Genomic DNA, 24,911 nt, shown 5'->3' on the forward strand with positions numbered 1-24,911 from the left:
AGAAATCGCTAAAATTTTACAATTATTTAGTTATGAACAGCTTATTCGTAAACAACAATAAAAATTATAGGTCACCGATGAGTTCAAAAAGATATTTTAATTTTAATGCCAAAAATGGATTTTTGCACCAAAGGGAGATAATTTGGAACTTTTTCAATAATATCTACATTTTAAAAATCACTTAGGACAAACACAAATTGATTTTTTGGAATAATTTTTGTACAATATGATAAAGTAACAACTACTTAAGGTAATTGATAAAATTTGTAATGAAAAGTTTGAAATCTTTATCAGTACAAAAATATGATAATTAAAATAAAAGATACAATTTTTAATTAATTCCCTCATAATAAAATTTACTTATTATCAAATAAAATTCCTTCACTTAAATATCTCATTTATCAATCAACTGATTTAAAGTTTTTCGTATCGGACTGGGTCAAACATTAAATGATCCGCTGGTGGTAGCTGTTCAAAGTTAGGTACGATCTGTGTAAACGTAGCTGGACTTTGTGCAATCTGATTGTCTGAAAGAGTATCATTGGCAGTGTGGACAATCAATGGGTTAGTGTTCCCTTCCTGCCTTGCCATTCTGGCAATTTCCAGATATTCTGTGTCACAGGTATAATGGACAGGAAGATCTTTATGCTTAGCCATGATATGTTTGCGGCAGTTGCCACCGGTGGCACATTTAAAGTCACAGTATGTACAATGGTATGGCTTTACTCCTTTTAACTGATGCTGAACTCTAATATGCTCGTTCAATTTGTTGCTTGTTTTAGTTTTATAACCACAATGGCTACAGATTTTGTCCTCCTCTTTTGATGAATGTTTCCATTGTTTGTGTGTCCGTAACGTACTGGATGTAACAAACCTAGAGTCACATTGGTCACAGACGTAGTTCCTGATGTTATTGTGACCATTCATATGATTGTTAAATTTACATTTAAGTGGCGTTTGGTATGGGCATCGGTCACACTGGTAATATTGACGACTATCGCCTGCCATCTTCATTTGATGTTGGTTCCATACGTGTGCTAAAAAACATTAAATATAGATTTTATGTACTTATTTAGGTACAATGACAATCTCATCAATTCAGAAATAAAGCAAAATACAGCCCTTTGAAGTTTGGTGTTAGGTGTGAGCCAAGGCTCTGTGTTGAAGACCATACCTTGACCTCTAATGGTTTACTTTAAAGTCATATGAAACGAGTGAGTGGCGAAAAATAATGTTTGTCCAATTCTTGAACCAATGCATGTATACATCATAAACTAAGTCTTCTGTGCACGATTTTATCATTATTTTCGCAAATATATCATATAATCGTCATTTTTTTCTCTCTCTATTTGTTTTTATGATTAAACAAATATGGCTGCTCATTAAATGCCGTGTTTTGAAGCTGAGATTTACCGATTGTCACCTTATAGTAAACAAATCACAAAAAGCATGGGTATTGAGCACATGTTTAACATGTATAATCAGATATTTGTTTATTTCAATGACAGATCCATGCGTATTGTGGTCACCGGATTTTTACGAGGAGGGTTACGCTCGGGTCACTATGCATACGGAAAATATGTCGGCGAATTGCTTCCTGGAAGCAATCAATTAAAAATAAGTAAACTCCTTCTAAATGTGGACAAATTAAAGAATTTTCCTCAGAAAAAAGTATATTCACATAAGTTGTATAATGAAAACTATCCATTTAGCTATAAAAAACATATGCATATTTTTTTTAATTTGAGGTTTCTTATGACTTTAATAAATTGTGACTTGGATGTGGAGAATTGTCTCATTGAGACCCATACCATATCTTCCTATATTTATTTTGATTCCATTCATTTAATGAAAATTACCCTTTTCCAGATATTTGTATAGTGCCTGCAGATTTCTGCTTAATTTATATAACACTAATGTTGGGTGTGGATCCAGTCATATAACCAGATGCTCCGCAGGGCGTAGCTTTATACGACCGCAGAGGTTGAACCCTGAACGGTTGGGGCAAGTATGGACACAACATTCAAGCTGGATTCCGCTCTAAATTTGGATTGTGATTAAATAGTTGACACAGCATAGGTTTCTGACACAGAATGAATGTATTCAAATGAACTTAAAATTTTTGTTTTCTCTTAGAGCAATTCACTATGCTGTTGAATATTAATCCTCTCAAAAAAATGTTTGAAGAAATTTTCTTTTTATTTTTTAATCACACCCCCCTTTCCCTTATTCCAAAACTAATTTCAATTAAAATATTCTAATGGAGTTTGCAACAATTACTACTCATTTAAATACATCATAAAATATTAAGATGTAAAAAAAACTGCTTGTTATCACTGAATGGTAAAGATTATTTAAATTTATCAGTTGGTAGTAAAAAGTGAATATACATTGTATATTGTATATAACAAAGATTTAAGTTGATTCTGGACAAAGAAAGATAACTCCAATTAAAAAAAATTCTTGCAGATATTTCTTGCTTACTATACTGGACAAAGAAAGATAACTCTTAATTAAAAAAAAATTTGCTATTTCACAATATTGTGAAATTAGATATTTCTTGCCATTGCACAATACTGTACAATTGAAAAGACTTGCTATTGCACAATACTTAATATAATAATTTTAGATCCTGATTTGGACCAACTTGAAAACTGGGCCCATAATCAAAAATCTAAGTACATGTTTAGATTCAGCATATCAAAGAGGCCCAAGAATTTAATTTTTGTTAAAATCAAACTTAGTTTAATTTTGGACCCTTTGCACTTTAATTTAGACCAATTTTAAAACTGGACCAAAAATTAAGAATCTACATACACAGTTAGATTTGGCATATCAAAGAACCCCAATTATTCAATTTTTGATGAAATCAAACAATGTTTAATTTTGGACCTCGATTTGGGCCAACTTGAAAACTGGGCCAATAATCAAAAATCTAAGTACATTTTTAGATTCAGCATATCAAAGAACCCCAAGGTTTCAATTTTTGTTAAAATCAAACAAAGTTTAATTTTGGACCCTTTGGACCTTAATGTAGACCAATTTGAAAACGGGACCAAAAATTAAGAATCTACATACACAGTTAGATTCGGCATATTAAAGAACCCCAATTATTCAATTTTGATGAATACAAACAAAGTTTAATTTTGGACCCTTTGGGCCCCTTTTTCCTTAACTGTTGGGACCAAAACTCCCAAAATCAATACTAACCTTCCTTTTATAGTCATAAACCTTGTGTTTAAATTTCATAGATTTCTATTTACTTAGACTAACGCTATGGTGCGAAAACCAAGAAAAATGCTTATTTGGGTCCCTTTTTGGCCCCTAATTCCTAAACTGTTGGGATCGAAACTCCCAAAATCAATACCAACCTTCCTTTTGTGGTCATAAACATTGTGTTTAAATTTCATTGATTTCTATTTACTTTAACTCAAGTTATTGTGCGAAAACCAAGAATAATGCTTATTTGGGCCCTTTTTTGGCCCCTAATTCCTAAACTGTTGAAACCAAAACTTCCAAAATCAATCCCAACCTTTCTTTTGTGGTCATAAACCTTGTGTCAAAATTTCATAGATTTCTATTAACTTAAACTAAAGTTATAGTGCAAAAACCAAGAAAATGCTTATTTGGGCCCTTTTTGGCCCCTAATTCCTAAAATGTTGGGACCAAAACTCCCAAAATCAATACCAGCCTTCCTTTTATGGTCATAAACCTTGTGTTAAAATTTCATAGATTTCTATTCACTTTTACTAAAGTTAGAGTGCGAAAACTAAAAGTATTCGGACGACGACGACGACAACGACGACGCCAACATGATAGCAATATACGACCGCAAATTTTGAAAAAGGGGGGAGTTCAAACCAAATGTTCCAATATATTAAATACAAAAGCATTAGTTGTCAAATAAAAAAAGGAGGGGTTCGAATCCTTGAAATACCCCAGGATCCTCCACTGAATGGGTTATGATGACCTTCTAGTCCAATGTGTATTTCATTATGTTTGATCTACAGTGTTTGCCATATTGTTGCCAATGGGGCATTTGTGTGATACTAGGGATTGTGGCCTCTTGTTTTGAAATCCACCTATTTGTATGCTTATTATAATTTCCTCTTAATTCAGAATTTTTGTAATCAGCATCTATATACACACCAAATTTTCAATGATCAATTTCACCTTTTTTCTATTCTTTAAAAAATTTAAATCATAAATGCATGAAATAAAATTCCTGAATTTCAAGATTGTTTTTCAATACTGTAATGGTGATCTGAACTTCCCAAATCGTGAAGAATAGTATATTTTTATAGTTATAATTGTTTATAGGAAACTTTATAATTTCAAAAATCTATTCATACTTTGAAGTTGATTTCTAACACCACACTGGAATGAACAGTAATCACATTGTAACTCATAGTAATCGTTGGTATGGTAACGTCTGATATGCTCCTTCATGTGTTGTTCTGTCGTGAAGGATTTCCCACAACTCTCACATAATGCTGGCTTCAACTGTAAATGTACGGTCCTCACATGTCTCAATAAACGACTGAAAAATAGCAAAAATCAGACATAACACAGGCTTAAATGTAGTACCAAAAACCTGCATTAAAATTAATTTGGCTCCTTTAATTTTCATAAAAGGATTTACTTTGCCAAAAATATAAAAATTTCAAAAAACCTGAACCACACATTTTCTCAGAAAAATGTCATTGGATACTTAGTATTATCGCTATTTTGTGCATTTTTCTTTTGATCTTTTTTTGTGATAATTTTCATATCATGCTTCTCGCTTGAGAGTGAAAAATTATTGCTAGAAACTAAGGAGACCATGTGGCGTTGCTAACGAAATTGACATTGAAATTGACAATGTCGTCATAGGTAAAATAGCGATAAACAGATTATCATTGATCATCTCAACTCGATTGCTTTTCTCACCTTCGCTGTTCCAGCTCAAGCGAGAAAATCAATCTCGTTGAGATGATCAACGATAATCTATAAGTATAACAAACATTTATTTTGATCATTGAGAAGCTTTATTCATCCTTAGAACCTGATTAAATCATTTAGCTGATTTTTACAGAGTTATCTCCCTGTAGATTTATGTACCACCTTAACTATAATTTTTATACATGTAAAACCTCAGCTATCATTTTCTATACAAAGTAAGTACATGAAGTACAACATAATTATACTGTTTTAAAAATTGCAAGCTTTAAAGTATGAGCGGTCAAAATTTTCCAATTATTATATAAATTGACCACAATTGTCATTATATTTCATGAATTGCACCTGTAACTACAGATTTTGTTGACAATGTGAATATCGCGAGAGTTACACCCACAAGTTTTACCTAGTTAGTCCAGAGAATCTGGGGTTTAACCTCAAACAAATTGCAACAGAATTATTTTTTCATGAAAAACGAAGATTACAACTATATTATTAACATATAAAAAATCGGCAAAAATCGGACCACGGCAAAGTTGTATAATTTATGAGAATTATAAAGGTAAAATTCTACTGAATTTCATGCAACGTAATGCGCGCCATACGTCAAAAGGGAAATAACTTGTACACTGCAACTACAATATGTCAACAAGCGGCATTTGTTTTTGACTTGGATTTGACCCAGTGGAACTTAAAACTGGTGAGTAACGCTTGACTATTATAATAAATGTATAAAAATAAATACATTTATCATGTTTTGAATCTTTAAAAAAGTATTTGTTTCCCCCTAACGCGATCATCACAGTATTTTGATTTTAGAGAACACTGTTTGTTTTGTGGACAGTCAGCGCAAATGTCAGATAGAAAATATGGAATAGAAGTATATCCAGTGAGAACTTTTGAATTCCAACAGAAAATTGATGCAATATGCAAAGACAGAAAAGATTCATGGGCTGCTGACGTTTTGGCAAAACTTGAATATGCACAAGACTTACCTGCAGCAGATGCTATTTACCGTCAGAAATGTAGCGTCAACTTCAGGACAGGGAAAAATATACCAATTGGTGGAACACCAGAGCAAAAACGAAAAAAGCAAGGTAGACCAGATCACACTGAAGCAAATACAGCTTTTCTAAAAACCATGGATTACTTGCTAGAAAATGAAGAAGACCAATTGACAGTAAAAGACCTCGTTCATCAAATGACACAGTTTTGTGGAGATCTGGCATACACAACAGTACACATGAAATCAAAGATCAAAACACACTTTGGTGGTGAAGCTTTTATTACCGACGTCTGTGGAAAACCAAATGTGGTCACTCTTCGTAAAACGGCATCTGTTCTTCTGCAAGAATTTCATCAGAGTCAAAAAACTTCCGATCCTGAAACAGAAAAAAGAGATATTATCAAAACAGCAGCTAAACTGATCAAATCTGATATAAAATCAATGGAATTTTCAAGGGCGGTGTATCCATCACCAGCTACAATAGCATCTTGTGAGGAAAACATCGCATACTTACCTGACAGTCTTAAACAGCTACTTGGTGGAATATTTTCTGAAAAAGATTGTGATCTTAAAGTGGCAGCCATTGGCCAGTCTGTCATGCAAGCGACAAGACCAAGATCTCTGATTGCCCCTTTACAGCTAGGTCTAGGAGTTCAAATGCATCACCATTTTGGTTCAAAATTCCTTCTCGATACCTTATACCAACTTGGCTTTTCATCATCTTATAAGGAAGTTCAAAAACACGGCGTGAATTCTGCTCTTCAAGGTGATGATTCTCCGCAAGACCTTGAAGGGAGATGTATTCAACACGTGGCAGATAATGTGGACCATAACATCAGAACACTTGACGGTCATGGGACATTCCATGGGGATGGGGATAATAGCAGGCATCACACCAGGATATAACCACAAAACTATTGTGCAGAGATTAAATGTTTCGCTTGACGATATAAAACAAATAGGGAAAATCGATCTCCATCAATACAACTTTGACCGAACATCAAAACTTAGTTTAAAATTCGAATCACTTGCAGCGCAACAGTCGGGTGCGTTACCTGATAACATCAGTCTTCTCTGTAGTACTCTTTGGCCAAAGAAAAAGATTGGGTGGTCAGCAATGTGTAATTTAGTGCAAGATGGAGCATACCCTGGTAAATCGACAATTGTATTTTTGCCTATGATAGACCTTGAGCCGGGAAACCTTTCATGTATCTTTTCGACCATGAAGTTCGTATGTAACGAAGCGTTTAAGTACAGAGCTAATCCCATGCTTACATTTGACCAACCGCTTTATTGGAAAGCTCTTACAATTATTGACAACGAACCAAAGGATAGCGACTTGAAATCGATAGTTCTTAGATTAGGAGGTTTTCATCTCGAAATGAGCTTTCTTGGTTCCATTGGTAATATTATGAGCGGATCTGGACTTGCAGAGCTCATGGAAACTGTCTATGCACCTAACGCTGTTACGCATATGTTTACCGGAAAGGCAGTTGCGAGAGCAGTGCGTGGTCATTTCTTGATTTACAATGCTTTAACTTCATTATTGTTGTGCGAACATTTTCATGTATCTTCCACTGTCTTGAAAGATCATGACACTGAAAATGTAGAACATCTTTCTTCTCTTGAAGACTCTGAAATTCACAATGAAAACACTTTTATCCAGGATTTAAATAAATTGAGTTATATTTTTGATGAAATCCTCGAACGACATCTTCCAGTAGACACCCTTGATCAGAATGAGGTATTGAGAAAAATACGCGACAGTATATCAACTTTTAGAAAATCACATATCGAAAACCGTACAGCTCGACTATGGTTTCTATATATGGATATGGTGGACTTGCTGCGTAATTTCATCAAAGCTGAAAGAACTGGAAACTGGACCCTTCATCTTCAAACCATTCAAAAGATGTTACCATACTTTGCTGCTGCAGGACATAACTTATATCTAAAATCTGCGTATGTTTACCTGCAGCAAATGCATGGGTTATCAAGAACAAATCCTGCAATAAACGAAGCTCTCATGTCAGGCTTCCATGTGATGAGAAGAAGTGATCGGTTTTGGTCAGGTTTATCATCGGATCTGATCATAGAGCAAGTTCTGATGAGATGCATTAAAACAACTGGAGGTCTCACCAGAGGTCGAGGGATGACAGATGCGCAGAGATCATTGTGGATTTTGTCTATGCCACAGTGTATTCAGATGATCATGAATGAGGCCATGCAACAAGTAACTGGTGTAAATTTTGAAACGAGCGAACAGCACAAAGAAATGTGCATTCCAAGGAAGGTACGGGATACCAAAGACACAACAACCTTTCTTGACTTTCTTGGAGAAAGAAGTCCATTTTCTATCGATAAAAATCTGAGGAACATCGAAACAGGAGCAACTGGCGACAGCAACGTAAATTCTGACAATGCACTGGTCATAGGACACAATATAATATCGTCAATGGAAGGTAAATGTATTGACGAGTTTGTATTCAAAAGAAAAAGGCATGCCAAAGAAAAAACCAAGTAACAACTCTATCTTCAAAATTAAATATCAAAGTAGATAATGAAGAAATATCTGTCGATCCACAATTGTTGTTTCAACGACTAGTTACTACTGCTAATACCATGTTTCCAGATGTATCTCAAGTCTTTAAGTACGAACTAAGCGCTGTACCAGCTGCTTTGTTTGAACCGTCTGGGTTGATGCGACAGGCACAGAAATCAACATTGGCAGATGAAATATGGAACACGGGAAGTTGTGTATTTTCAGATGACCTTGGTACCGATGTTCGCCACGTAATCGACGGTGGTTCCTTGATACAGCGAATCCCATGGAAAAAAGGTGCGACATTTGCAGAAATATGTCAGTTATACATCGACCATATTAATAACAGATATCCCATTCCAATAATTGTCTTTGATGGGTATGGTTCCGGACCAACGACAAAAGATCATGTACATGAACGGAGATCGAAAGGTGTGACTGGTACACACATCTCATTCAAAGATAGCACACCGTTTAAATCAAAGAAGGAAATTTTCTTAGCTAATGGAGAAAACAAGCAAAACTTTATCAATATGCTTTGTAATAAAATGGATAATGAAGGATTTATTTCTCTTCAAGCTGCTGCTGATGCTGATGTTCTTATTGCATCAACTGCTGTACGATATGCATCTTGTTACCCTACCGTTGTCGTTGGTGAAGACACTGATGTTCTCATACTACTGCTTTTCCATGCAGAGGAAAATTCTAAACCATTGGTTTTTCAATCCCATAAAATTCGAAAGTCTAAAGTATGGGACATTAAAAAGACTAAAGAGTTGCTTGGAAATGAAATAGTCGATTTGTTACCATTTATTCATGCTATCACAGGGTGTGACACGACATCTAGACTTTACGGTATAGGGAAGAAGGAAGGACTAAAGCGGTTGTGTGAGAATGCCTTTTTTAGAGAGTTAGCTTCAGTATTTTTAAAACAAGATGCAACGTCAGATGATGTTATACAATCAGGACAGTCAGCTCTTGTTATATTATACGGAGGTGAGACAGGAGAAAGCTTAGACCAGTTACGCTACAGAAAATTTAACCATAAAGTTCTTACCAATTCTTTGTCTTGTGTACATGTTCAGTCCTTGCCACCTACCTCAGAAGCAGCGTCTCAGCACTGCAAGCGTGCATATTATCAGATCCAAGAATGGACAAATGACTCTGTCCATCAGACTGGGGATGGGTTCTACAAGGTACATCACTTTGTCCAATTAGAACAATTTTGCCTCCAGCTCCAGATAATTTATTGCACGTGATTAGATGTAAATGCAAATCTGGTTGCGATACACGCAGATGCACTTGTAGAAAAAACGGTCTTGACTGTAGCTCAGCATGTAGCGAATGTAAGGGACTGAACTGTTCAAACTGTAAAGTACTTGAGATTCATGAAGACGAGGACGATAGTGACATTTAATTCTTACATATACATGATTGGTTGGTGATGTGACTCTATAACATTTAAGCAAAAACTTTGAACGAAATTTTGTTTTTATAAGATTTATTTTTATGACAATGTGAATTCAGAAATATTGTATTTGGTCTCCCTCTTCTGTAACTTTTTTTTTTTTTATTCAAACTACATTAATGTGTCAAAATAATGAATACGATGTTTCTGTTGAAGTCTATTCTTTCTTTGAGGGATTAAAATTCTTCTAGTTAATATTCGAGATGATTTTTTTTTTAATTTTTAGGTTTATAAATTTTCCAGTTTTCAGCGATTTTCTATTTAAAATCAGCGTTTTTTCTCCAAAAGAAACTTACGGCTATGCATTTTTAAGATTTCATCACGATAATACATATAATTGCAAAGTTTCCGAAAAAAAATAGGGACTTCGAGTAAAAATTTAAATTTTTTTTCATTTTTTCCAGTTTTCAGCGATTTTCTATTCAAAATCAGCGTTTTTTGGAAAAAAAACCTGAAGACTATGCATTTTTAATATTTGATCGCGATGATACATATGATTGAAACGTTTTCTGAAAAAAATAGGGACTTTGAGTAAAAATTAAAAAAAAAAATCATTTTTTCCAGTTTTTAGTGATTTTTACATAAAAATCCCCATTTTACCCCCAAAACACCAATTTCCCGTGGTCTGTGAAACGCCGATTTTTAATATGTCACTAACAGGTATCCAATGAAACAAAATTGATATAAATTATTTCTGTTGCAATTACTTTGAGGTTGAGCCATTTTTCACCTCAGATTCCCTGGACTAAGTGTATCTAGAGCTGACATAGGTGTGGGAAATAGCCTAACAACTGAAAAATAATAAAATGAGCTTTTAGCTTATTCTGCATTAATTTATCTTATAAGTGTATATGTTCAATACCAATCAATATAAAAAAGATGTGGTATTATTGCCAATGAGACAACTATCCACAAAATACCAAAATGACACTAACATTATCAACTATAGGTAACCGTACTTTTTCAACAATGAGCAAATCCCATACTTCATAGTCAGCTATAAAAGGCCCAGACAAGATCATTTCTTTTGGACCCACTAAGATGAAACACACCACACTACTGAAAAGAAAACTTACTGTCTATGAGCACAAACAAAGTTACATTGCTGGCAAGGAAATCTCTTCTCTGCAGTATGGTTTCTCTTATGTTGTCGAAGTTCTGTTGCAGTATAAGCTATTTTAATGCAGCCCTCAGCATCACATTTGTATTGCTAAAAATTGAAAAAAAGAAACAATTTCAATTTTATATGAAGAATAAAAGAATTCAAGCAATGATATGATACATTTTATTTAAAGTGCATCCTGATACAATTAATATACATAATATAAAACTTTTCTGAAATTTGAGGTTATTATACTTTTTTAAAACAACTTAATAATATGCTTCTATATATGTCATTGCATTAGTGGCTGTTTTTAACGTAAAAAAAGTGGAATTCAAATTATTTTCAGATAATTTATTTCGCTTTTTGCCAATTCTAGTACAACATGTACAATGCACAGTGATTAAATTTCGAAATTTTTACATTAACTTGATGTAATAAAACATAACAAGGAAAGATCCACAAATAAATTTTTCACCTTACTTTCCTTTGCGTATATTGTTATATATCAGTATGTATGGTCAGATTATGTTTCTGTTTGTGAGAGAGAGTTGTTCCCCTTTTGTCAGTATTTTGTATTTATGTTTGTGACGTCATCTTTGTCTGATTAAAATGGAGAAAATGGAGAAGATGTGTTTTTATGTGTCCGTATATAATCGCCTCCATCCATGCTACCAGAGCTATTCCCCTAGTCTGTAATAATATAGTTATGATAGATACCAGACGAAGTCACGAAAAAAATCACTCGCAAGAATAAGTTTGTTTAAAGTATGTTAAGTACAAATACCTTAACATCTGGGTGACGAATCCCATGAGCCTTGAACTGATGTATTCTCAAAAACCTCTTCCTCAGAAACTTCTTACTACAGAATATACAGACTGGTTTCTTCTTCTCTGCCTCGCCATGGTGTTTGGACGTATGTAAATCTACTGAGTATTGACTACGGAATGAATAACCACATGTAGGACAGTGATGCTGGACTTCTGGATGGACTTCCATAACATGTACTGTCAAAATGTTTAATTTTCTAGTAGAAAAATCACAGTTGTCACATTTGTAATTTTCATCTTCTGTATTTTCATTCTCATCTTCATCAAGAATCCAGGCTTTAGATGTGGCCTTCATTTCTTCGAACTCATCAAAATGTTCTGGATGATCTCGTACCCCATGTTTCTTCAGTGAAACAAGATGAAGAAACTTCTCGCCACAATATTTACAGGGTAAACCATGGACAATAACTTCATGAACTCTGAAATCTTTCATTGTTTCAAATATCTCGGAACATTTCTCACACTTTGTTTTCTTCTTCTTGGTTAATTTTGTAACTCGTTTAAATGCCGGATAACCGGTTGCCTCCCTTGCCTGTTCAAATGTATATTTATGAACATTTTGTAGATGAGTTGCTAGGTTACGAATATTGGTAAATGTTTTCTTACAATCTACACAAGTTATTTCCTCCTTTTTCTTGGCAATTTTGCTTGGGTAACCAGTAGAACTTCGTGTCTGTTCAAAAGTACAACAATGGGTATTTTGCAAATGACGGGCTAAACTACGAACATGGGAAAATGTTTTTTCACATATTTGGCAAGTTGTTGACCTTTCTTCAGCAAATTGCAATTGGAACGTACTTGTTTTTAATAATGACTTTCTGGAAAATAATACACTGCGTAAATTGACATGTTTTTTTAAACTAGAGAATACAGTTCTCTGTCCAAGGTGATTTTTCTGATGCTTTTTCTTGAAGTGCAAGGATGCACTGCTGTAGTAATGGAAAGATAATCCACATTTCAAACAGGTAAACTGGTTTCTTTTGCACCTTTTCTGTTTTCCATTACTTTGTTTCTGTAAGGAGCCAGGAGAGTCATTATTGCATGTATTACTAAATTCAAATAAACCACTTTGTTCATTTAAGGCTGAATCTTGCAGCAAAGATAAGTATCCACCAAATTGACTGGTAATATTTGGTGCTTGGAACGGTAAAAAGTCAACTGAATTGTGTTTATTTGCTATGGAATGTCTTAAAGCTTGAACATGAGAAGACATATCTCTCTGTTCTAAAGCATTTTGCTCCTGTCTTGGAACACCACTATGGGTCGCATCTTCTTTGGATTTTGGTTTCAAGTTATTTGGATCTTTGTTTACAAACTTTACACATGAGAAACTTTGACGGATACGTTTCTTCAGAACGAGTTGGCTTTCAAAAACTTTTGAAACAAGTATTTTCTTATGCCTTATTTCTCTATGATTTTTATGTATTAACTTATTTCTACTGACCGATGACTTCGGACATCTATTACACCTGTATTTCTTTGATGGTAATACAACATTGTACTTGATTTTCTTCTTCGGATATGATGACCTTTGACTTTCTGTGATTTCAGATAATTCGTTAATTTCTTTGATAAAACTTTCTTCTTTTTTCCTTTTGACTTGTTCTTCTTTACTTGACACGGATAAATCTTCTAGGATTCTTCGCTGTTTCTGTAGCCTTGTTGTTATGTCCTGTTTGTCAACTCTAGCTGAAACCCTGCCTTGCCTACATTTGATACTAACATTCTTTTGTTTGTGAAATTTGACCAAGTGTTCTTTTAATTTTGCCATTGAAAGAAATTTTTGTGAACATTTTTTGTACGTGCACGACATATCTGGCTCCAAACGTTTTTTCTTATGAACTTTTCGACAATGTGCTCTAAACTCATTTAACAAACTAAATTCCATCTTACATTCATCACATGTGTGACATGTTGAATTCTGGTATTTAAAATATTTTGGATAGCCGGTCAATTTCTGGGCTCTTTCAAAAGAGATTTTGTGTTTTTCCACGAGATGTGTCGCTAATCCACGCACCAGCTTGTACGTTCTGTCACATCGGAAGCATTCACAATTCTTAATTTTTTGTTTAATTCTTTCAATTCTCTTCTTTTTTTCTTCAAATGAACCTTTCTTTTTCGTCTTGTTTGCAAATTTCCTTTTTCTGGGTTGTATATTTCTGTGTTTCACATTTATGTGGAATTTGATACGAGAGATATTTTTATGCCAAACTTTACAGATTTTACAAGAATATCCAACTCTTTTGACTTGTATATCTTTATGATGTTTTTCATAGAGTTTCTTGAGTTTAAAAGCTAGCAATTCTGCAGGACTCTTCTTCAAATTGTTCATGGAATGCTTAATTTTTTCAATTGAATGTTTTGAATGATTCATCAATGGATGACGATTTTTATTTCTAGTTCGTTTAGTCTTTGCAAGGTTTCTTAAATTTTCCCTTGTATATCTATTCTTTCTCTCTTTCATTGGAATCAATGACTTTTTGACTGAATCCTTGTTTGGACCTGTACTCCTTGAGGTATTGTTAAGACTTGGTTGTTTTACAGAAGCATCAATTCTTTCTAGCCTCACATAAGCCTGTATGATTAATTTATCTAGTTTCCCAGGCTTACTCTTTCTCCTGCTAGTCCTAGGCTCATTTCTCACTTCCACTTCATTTTCCCATAATGCATCACCATCATTACTGTCATCCTCAGCAGCAGTTGGAATATCATCACCTAGTACCCAAGCTTCATCTGGTTCCTGTAAATCATCAGACCATTCAAACTGTTCATCTTTTTTTGGTTTTTTATTTCGCCTACTTCTCAAATTTTCTTTATTTGGTAAAGCCTTAGTTTCTCTTTTTTGTTTTGCCTCTGAAGGATTTATTTTTAGTGATTTTCTTGATGTAGGCCCTTTCTCTTTCAAATATTTCTGAAGTGAAGGTATTTGTAAACTATGACTAGCCTGTTGTAGAAGGGGAAACAACTCTTCATGGAGATGACAGTTGCCAATATACAAAAAATCTAAAATTTCCTTCAAAACTGCTGTTTCACAATCTGTTAAAAAAAAACAATTTTCAATTAAAAAACATTTATACATTTCAAAGGTTTTAACAACACAATTAATATGTCTATACTTTTTATAAATATATATATCTAGTAAACATAGTAAAAAAAAAATTCTTGAAAATTAGTCATCATCATGTCCGCGGGTTGAACCCACCCTTTTTTTGCCCAATCAATGCATTTGAATGGGGACATATAGTTGGAACCCCCCTTTGTCCTGGGTTGGGAACCCCCCTTTTTAAAATAGCTAGATCCGCCCCTATACACCCATCATTGACTAACTGATTGCCTGTATGTTAACAACTTGAAATTGATTCTTTTATTTTTATCATTCAAAAACTTAAAATAATGTAAAATAAAGTTTATTTTTTTAACCTGTTCATTGATATTTTTGTTGTTGAATTGTGTGCATGGATCATTTAATTAACAGAAAAATGATTTTGATGACTTGGAAGAAAACCAATCATTCAAACCAGTTTTCTGGTAAAGTTTAAACTTTTTTCCAGTAAATTACATTAAAATTTCTACAGTTTTCAAGTGTTATGGTGGATGAGATTTTAACTTATCCAAATATATCAATATTTCTTCTAAAGAATTACTGGTACCAAAAAATGGTCTTAATTCTTTTAAGTTTTATTTCTGTAACTCACTAATTGAACTTATTTAATGAATTATCAAAAGGTCCAAGATAATAACAACATGTGGTTTTTGGTTACTGTGGATTCATTTATTTTCGTGGGTACCAATTTTTGTGGATTGAGAAAAACTTGCATTTTCATGAATATTTGATTTCATGGTTTTCCAAAAGTCTGCATTTAATAATATAGAAAATTTGCAATTTGTTGAACATCAAAATTCGTGGTTTCCCTGTACCCACGAAGTCCACTAAAATTGGTATTCAACGAAATATAATGAATCCACAGTATTGTTTGTCTGTCCTTTTCATGCTTTTGGTCATTTAATTCAAATCTTCAACTGGTTCAGATCTTATATCATGTATATATAGATCTTGGCTTTCAATCATTGGACTATGAATGCTCTGATTACGTATATATTCAAATTGAGAAATCATGTTGGACAAATCAAATTTGGAAATATTTTTTTCATTTTTTATATTTTTTCAGCTTACCTACGACAATGGACACTTGGGGTAAATCTTTCCATTTCTCCACCTCTGTCCTAACCGTTTCAGAGAATGCTGCTACTACTAGTTTGTGGGCCAGAACAGTTGTACCATTTTTTGTGATGATAGAGAGGTCACATAGAGATTGACTTTTGTACAGCTTATAGAGATAATCTGCTAGGGGCAGTAAATGATGACTGTAGGCCATTTTCCCTCTATATTCTTTTTTTCATGGTAGAAATCAAATATCTGTCAACAAAGGCAGCCTTTCTAGGGTTCATTCCATCTTTCTATCGAACAAACCTGCAATAAAAAAGCAATATTTATTTGTTTGTTGTTTTGTTCAAACTATGGATTTATTTATTTACCATGTTTACATGAATGGTACCAATTTTCATGGAATGGAGGAAAATGCATTTCGTTGATATTTTATTTCATGGTTTTGACAAAGTTAGTACATGTAGTATATCATTGAATATAAACCTATTTAATGATAATTCTTCAATTGACTCTTCAATTTGTGGTTCACTTTTTTCCATGAAAAAAAATGATATCTGTTACTGTCCATTTAAAAATAGAATCCACATTAAATCGGGCAGTTACATTTTTGAATTGTCTAGTATTTTGTCATGATAGCCTATAGGGAACCATGGGTTTTTCTCATTACTGCAGTTAGAATGACCTATAGTTGTCTACATGAATTTCATGTGGTTGCTTGTGGAAAGTTGTCTCATTGGGCATTGGCAATCATACCACATCTTCTTATTTCATAATGTTTATTGCACAAACTCATTTACACTACATGGTTATAACATGAAATACAAGAGATAAAATTGACAATTGTATAATTATGTGGGAGCTAGTGAATCATATATTTTAATTTAAAATGAATACCAGTAAAAATATTTGTTTATTTTCACATATTCATAAATACCCATACAAAGAAAAGTACATAAAATGAGGGTTTGTCTTAATAAGACGCAAACATTTACTTATTTCGCAGCAATTTGTTTTTCTCATGGTACAAATGTTCATTATGAAATCTAAAAGGTTTACCGACTAATAATTTATACAATAAACCTGTAAGCATTTCGTCTCATCAGTTGCATTTTTCTTTTCTTTTCACTTCATTATGTAACCATGGTAACTAAACTGATTATCAATATTTGTATTATGTACATTTTTGTAGTTGTGATTTATTTGTGTACAGTGAAACCTGGCTAAACCGAATCTTGTATAAACTGAAAACCTGTATAAACCAAACATGTTCGTAAGCACTGTTATATCAAATTATGTGCCGCAGTGCATTGTGGACCTGATAAAACTAAACTTCTGCCAAAACCAAAAAAAAATCTCAAATCCCATATAGGTTAGGTTTAATCAGGTTTCACTGTAAAATATTAATTTAACAAGGAGACAGGTGTTGCTTGTTTCTGAATCCTATTGTGAATGTGTTTATAAAATATACTTGTATTATTCATAATGAATATTGTTTACACCAATTTATATTTAGATTAATGAATTGCTGCTCAGTTCAATTATCATGATGATATTAATACAATGTAAAATGCATTTTCATGGAATTGAAAAGGTTTATTTTTACATATATATAAAATGTTGCTTTTGTCGAGATCCATTAGGCAGCAACCATTTGATTTTCTGGGGGGGGGGGCTATGTTTTTTTCCCTGTGTAAACTTTTTTTTTCACCTTAGGCAAAGAACAATCTTTTTTTTAGCGACAAACCGAAAACAATTTTTTTCTTTCAATTTTAGCATTACATATAGTGGCAGCTGAGGGTGAAACAAACATTTTTTTTTCTCAGGGTCCAAAACAATTTATTTTTCACCAAAACCTGGAAACTTTCCAAAAAAAACCATAGCCCCCCCCCCCCCCCCCCCCCCAAAAAAAATTAAATGATTGCTGCCTTACTATAATCTATTAGCATGATTACTGTAATAGTTGTTTCTACCAGTGCAAGTACATGTACTACGTTATGATCATGACAAACTTCTGCATGAATCATTTGATCTTTATTTGACAGCAGTTTCATTGGCAATCAAACCACATAATTTGTAATTTTTACACAATTGATATAACTTATAAACTTCAATATTTACATTTCAAAAAAATTATGAAATTTATAAGTCTAAAAAAAAATAACACATTTTTTAATTTTGAAAAAAGGGGAAGGGATTATAAAATAATGTTGTGATCCAATTACATTTGGCCAGAACATTGCAGTATTAAGCATAATTTATAATTTATTTAACCCCCCCCCCCCCCCCCACCAAATTTTAAAAAAAAACAACCTCACCTTCAAACTGTCAATCAAAATATATTTTTTCTTCAATTTTCCCTCATGTAAACCTAATTTTTTCTATAAATTTAAAATCATAATTATTCTTTGGGGAAATTAACAAATCCACACACCCTTCCCCCTTTTTTCTCTTCAATGTATTGTTAAAACATTTTGTAAAATGTTGTTCCCAATATGGTACCAAATAATTGATTACAAAAATATAAAAATAGAATTGAAAAGACACAAAACATCTGTACAAACTAACAAAGTCAAAGGAGGGAACAGAAAGCATCCCCTCCCCCTAGTTTATTAAACGGCAGCGTCTCCAGGCCCCGGCGCCATAAAACTTTTTTTTGCTGAGTAAAAAAATATTCTCAGAATGAATTATTTTACTCAGCTAAGAATGAGAACTTTTTTATCCGCCATAAAAAAATGTTCTCAACGTTGAGAATATTCTCAGCTGAGATTTTTTTTTCTCAGCTGAGTATTTTTTTCTCAGTGATGTAAGTGGTAAAATAGTTGTTTGAAAACTAAAACGTATACCAAACTTCTCTAAAACGCAGTTTTATCTCATGAGAAATAATATAAAACATAAAAAGAATCTATGATAGATAAGATGACAAGTAGCATTTAGTAAGCATCTGCAACCACAGTCCTGACAAAAAGTCACAGAATATAAAGTCGGCAAATAATTTGTGTTATTATAAGAAATATAGAACCTAATGGATATTATAAAAGAATGATCTTGAAATACTTGAGTTATTTACCCGTAGCTTCTTATAAATATGTATATATATATTTTTATATTTCTTTATTTAGATCTATATTTTGTATTTTTTTTAAAGATAAAATGCAATCTTCGTTGACGTTTACGTGAAGAGTGCTTTCTTTCACGTCCGCACTTCTATCGAGTATGGCGTGCCAAATAAACATTTTGAAAAGATAATTATTACGGATCAATAACATACATTATGTATTCAGACGACATAAGACACCATGTGACAATTTTAAGAGAAACAGAGCTGCTTTTTTCTCACATCTATAATGGGGGAAAAAACCCCAAAAAACGACAAACCAAATATTTTGAAATCAATATGAAAGCCCAGTAAATAATTTGAATCCGTTTTCAATATTCAAGATATACGTAACTTTAATATTAATATAAATCTGATACAGAATTTAACATGTTTAATACGATTTAACAATTATGCAAGTAGTCATAAAAATTGCTCTGCGTAATGAGTTTAATATCATATTGCACAGGAAGAGAAAATAAAAGTACGACGTCGTGTGAGAAGGCATGGCATGTATTTAATGTCCATTACAGTTATTAACAACACCTTGTACAAATATTATTTTCGTGTCAGGAATGCTGTAAAATGTTTCGGTCGCCGAAAGTAAAGGACAAAGTATAAATATCACTAGTCTATGTTGAATTTTAACTATGTGTTCGTTCATCAAACTATCGGGAATGGCCAGTAATCTGTAAAAGTTGTTGTATCTCGAGGGTTGTATGTTTGATTAACATATTTTCAAGAGCATCAGATTGAATTTGAAGAATTTAAATTAAATGCACCCGATTTCGTATTCTTCAAATTCAATCTGATGCTCCCGAAAATATGTTATATTTATACTTTGTCCTTTACTTTCGGCGACCGAAACATTTTACAGCATTCCTGACGCGATTGGAAGCAGTACCTCTGGCCAAGGGAAGCCAGTCGAAATGGTACGGAATTGCTGATAAAATGTCGTCTATTTTGGGGAAGAAAGTTAACAGAACATTCAGACCACACAACCTATACAGTATATACACAGCATGACAACTTATTGTTTTATTCTTTCCACGATGCAAGAGGACATACACATGTTGGCAGAATAATTTTAACAAACATTTTCACAACAAAAACATTTTATTTTTAATTTCTTTTTATAATTTATTTACATACTTCCAATGAACTTTCACTTTCACTTTCAGTACGTTGCTATTAATAACGTTACTTATCATTGTAACATTGTGACGTTTAAATTTTAACAACCCGATTTTTTACTTCAACATGATTTTATGTATTGTTTTTATCCTGATGACGGTGCCCTAGGCACCGAAACATGTCGATCAATAAATTTTCTGCAGCAGTCCCTAAAGTGTTGTTGTTATAAGACTCTCTACATTTTATGTTTTTATCATAACGACCCTGCATACCCTCGGGTATCCACTTTATGGACTCTACAGTACTACAGACTCACCAGGCGTTGGTTCACTTTCATTTGTAAATATTATTTTCGAAAATAAAAACAGTTTAATAAAACAAACAAAACTATCCGATTTATGAGGGTCATGCAAAGGGGAGTAGGGGAAGATGTTCTATTTTTCTCTATTCAGAAAGAAATATTTTCTGTAAAATTCTGATCGTGCATATGGAAATATCCTTCTATATCATGATTTTGACATGATAATGATTTGTTTAGATCAACGACATATGTATGACAACAAAACCCCCACCCCACCCCACCCCGAATCTGTCACTGTACTACTGTACTGCACAAATGATACATTCCTGAATATCAATATTTTAACTAATATCTGTTTTAAACCAAAGGTATATTTGATTTATACATGTCTTTGGTTTAGCAGATATGAGGTACCGGTACTGAAATCTAATTGATGTACAAGTAGTAAATTGTAAAAATAGATTTAAGAGAGAAAAGACATTGATAAGCCCAACTGTCCAACAAAATATTAAAAAAAATGCCTATCTATCATCTATTTTGGAGCATATATTTAAAATTTATTGGAAATGAACAAAAAAAAAAAACAAAAAAAAATTGAAAACAATGTAATTATCCGTCCTGGAGTATCAGTCAAACAGCCCTTACCAAAAAATGTTGTATTAAATTCCAATTAAGTATTGAATGCTGCTTTTTGTAAATTTATTGGGGTGTAAAAGCGTTGACCGAAGTACATTTTGTATGAAGCGCGGAAGCGTTTCATACTAAAAATGTGCGCACGGTCAACGCTTTTACAACCCTATAAAGTAACAAAAAGAAGCATTCAATACTTATAATTACATTTTTTTTAGATAGAATCATGAAAACACGATTTTTATCAAGTTTTCATTTAATTCACCTGTGCACTTTATTGTGAGACCTCGTGTCATCATGAATAATAAATTGTATTGTCTAAAGCAATTGTTTCAGGAATAGCACGTGATGTGCAGGTAGCCAATCAGAATAACGTATTATAATGAAACATACATCTAATGTAACTATTGAATTATGGATCTTGCAAAACTGGAACATAAGATGTAGTAAGCATGCTGGCGAACGTGAGCTCAGACTTTTTTGATTCTGTAATTCTATTTAAAGTCATAATAAACAAGTGACCGGTGAAAAATAATGTTATTCCAATTTTTGAACCAATGCATACAAACATCATAAACTAAGTATTCTGTGCACGATTTTATCATTTTTTTCGCATAAATTCAGGGGTTTCATTATCTTTCATGTTGACTGGTACTTTCCACATTTCTAGGTGGTACTTTTCAATTTATTCCATGAATATCTTGAATATAAAAATTCCTACATTTAGGCGGTACTTGTCAATAGCATAGGAGGGTAAAAGTACCGGGTACCGCCTCCTAATGAATGGCCTGTAAATTTCGTATAATCGTCATTTTTTTTTCAATCGGTCAGTGTTAGGAAAATAAACAGGTAATTAAAGTTCGTGTTTTGAAGCCGAAGTTTAACGATTGTCACCTGTTTGTCAACAATCCACCAAAAAGCATGGATATTGAGCACGTGTTTAACATGTACAATCAGATAATAGTTTATTTTAAGGACATCCATCCGTATTGCGATCACCTAATTCTTACGAGATCGGTCACACGGAGGTTACTTTGCATACGGAAAATATGTCGGGGAATTGCTTTCTGGAAGGAAACAATTAGAATAATGTAAACATCTTCTTAATATGAACAAATTAAAGAATTTTCTTCAGAAAAAAGTATATGTACATAAGTTTTATAATGAAAACTATCCATTGAGATATAAAAAACATATGCATTTTTTTTTTTTAATTTGATTTTATGAATTTAATTACCGTTAGTTGTTCATTTTTAAATTTTGAAAAATCTAAGGAAACTGAGATTTCAACTCGGACAAAGTTGACCTTCGTCTCTTTGCCATATTTCTGATTTGTTGTTTTCAATTTGTTTTCCACTATTGCAGCGTTTTTGTCAATGATCATATTGGTCTGATCTCTGACACGAACTGTTTTATTATGGTGTAATGTTTGTGTAATTTCTGACACAATGCAGGAGAAGGATTTTAGGTTGACTTTGTCTGTAATAGTGGACGAAATAAAACGTCAAGATTTGTTAACTCCTGATGCAAGATCGTGATTTTTGAGCAAAATACTGATGGTTATGGATGTACAGAAATTGCAATGACTACGTACATCAATTGACCAATTCCGATTACGACCAGTTCAATATTTCACTCGTTTTACCTTATCTTAATTTTTATACAAGAGGCTGTCACAACGACAGCAAACCGGATTTATTAATATTTACTTGTGTCCTGGCAATATCACAAGAACCAGTACTGATGAATGGTGAAAGTGAATATCGTCAATATCAAATTTGACCTCCATTTTGTCATCAGTATCAACATCTTAAAGTTTGAAAAGCTTAGATTTGATGGTTCATGAGTAAATGCAACAACGTGAATAGAAACGCCATTTCACAATCTTTCAAGAACCATAACTCCTGAACGGTAAAAGTCAAAATCGTCCTTATTGAACTTGACCTCTAATTTGCCATCAGTAACAACATATAAAAATTTCAAAAGCTTTGGTTGAATGGTTCATGAGAAAATGCACGGACACGACTGGAAACACCATTTTTCCATCTTTCAAGAACCATAACTCCTGAACGGTAAAAGTCAAAATCGTCATTATTGAACTTGACCTCTATTTTGTCATCAGTAACAACATATTAAAATTTGGGAAGCTTTGGTAAAACAGTTCATGCGTAAATGCACGGACACGACTGGAAACACCATTTTTCAATCTTTCAAGAACCATAACTCCTGAACGGTAAAAGTCAAAATCGTCATTATTGAACTTGACCTCCATTTTGTCATCAGTAACAACATATTAAAATTTGGGAAGCTTAGGTAGAACAGTTCATGCGTAAATGCACGGAAACTCCATTTTTCAATCTTTCAAGAACCATAACTCCTGAACGGTAAAAGTCAAAATCGCCATTATTGAACTTGACCTTCATTTAGTTGTCAGTAACAACATATTAAAATTTTAAAAGCTTTGGTTGAACGGTTCATGAGTTAATGCACGGACAACATTTGATTGAAGCCCGCCCGCCCGCCGTACATCCCCAAATCAATAACCGACATTTTTGTCACAAAAATCCGGTTAATAAGAAAATTGTACTTTTTAGCACCCCATTTTTCAGTCTTTTTTCTTCATTTTTTTTTGCACATTTTTTCTTCTTTTTGGGGGGGGGGGGTATTTTCTTTTCTGTTAATCGCCTCGTTTATTTGGGTCATTTCTAAGAAAGATCAGATATTCAAGCGTCAAGTGGGATATGTTTAAAAGGAAGAAGTATATACAATGAGAAGCTGTTTAATTGGTCGCTTTTTTTGTAGTATCTTTTAAAATTTGGTAAGATTAATATGGTACAACCAACTAACAAATGTGGGGTTATCAACTTACATTTTTAATTTTCATATGCTTTTACAGAATTATGAGACTATTTCAGTCGTTTTACCTTACTCTTATCTTTTATGTAAAAAAAATGCACATTTAAGCACCACATTAATCAGCTTTTTTAGACAACATTGATTTTGAGTATTCATCCTAAAAAATGTATGAAAAAAAATATGTTAAGGAATAAAGATGTGTATGTTCCTTTGGATAGAATTGGATTTGAGGTCTTCATTGCAAATTTTAACAAAAACACTATCAACATTTGTAATTTTTTTTATCAAATTACCTTAAAAAAAACATTTAAGATTTTTTTTATATACTTAAGTATGGTTTTGGCTATACTCAAATATTTAAGAATATTCTTAACTTTGAGTAAGAAAATATCTGAGAATTTTTTTATGGCGGTGCATTTTGCTGAGAATAAAAAAATTGAGAAAATTCTCAGGCTGAGTACAAAAACTTTACTCAAATAGTTTTATGGCGCCGGGGCCAGATCCGCGGACAACGAATCTGGCGTATAGTTTTGTTGTATGGGACTACTGTGCAGCATGTTACAATTGTTCTGCTCTGTACCGATACGCGCAGAAATTGTATTTTTAGGTGTCTTTCTAATACAAATTTGCGTCTAGTATAATGACGAAGGGTCTAGATTTTTAAATTGGTAAATTAAAATGTAAATTCTGTATCAAAAGCTTGGAAGCTGACCCTATATTATTTTGAACTTTCAGTTTATTCCACAAAATGTCCGTCCACAATGTGTTGCACACGAAACTACAGTACCATCTTGATTTTAGGGTCGTGTGCAACGTAAACTGGACTTACCAAATTCATTTA

The 24,911-nt window shown here is 33.1% G+C and overlaps 1 protein-coding gene across 1 annotated transcript; it reads right to left on the reverse strand.

Moving 5' to 3' along the window:
• Positions 1–251: 251 nt before the first annotated feature.
• LOC139499604 (zinc finger protein 729-like) lies at positions 252–24,893 on the reverse strand. Its single transcript, XM_071288356.1, has 6 exons — positions 24,783–24,893; positions 16,062–16,358; positions 11,844–14,923; positions 11,031–11,164; positions 4,353–4,540; positions 252–1,037 (listed from the first exon to the last, which is right to left on the reverse strand). Exons 2-6 carry the CDS (start codon positions 16,261–16,263, stop codon positions 415–417), a joined length of 4,227 nt encoding a protein of 1,408 aa, XP_071144457.1. The 5' UTR covers positions 16,264–16,358; positions 24,783–24,893; the 3' UTR covers positions 252–414.
• Positions 24,894–24,911: the final 18 nt, after the last annotated feature.

The sequence above is a fragment of the Mytilus edulis genome, chromosome 12 (genome assembly GCF_963676685.1).
Source record: "Mytilus edulis chromosome 12, xbMytEdul2.2, whole genome shotgun sequence".
Lineage (NCBI taxonomy): Eukaryota > Metazoa > Mollusca > Bivalvia > Mytilida > Mytilidae > Mytilus > Mytilus edulis.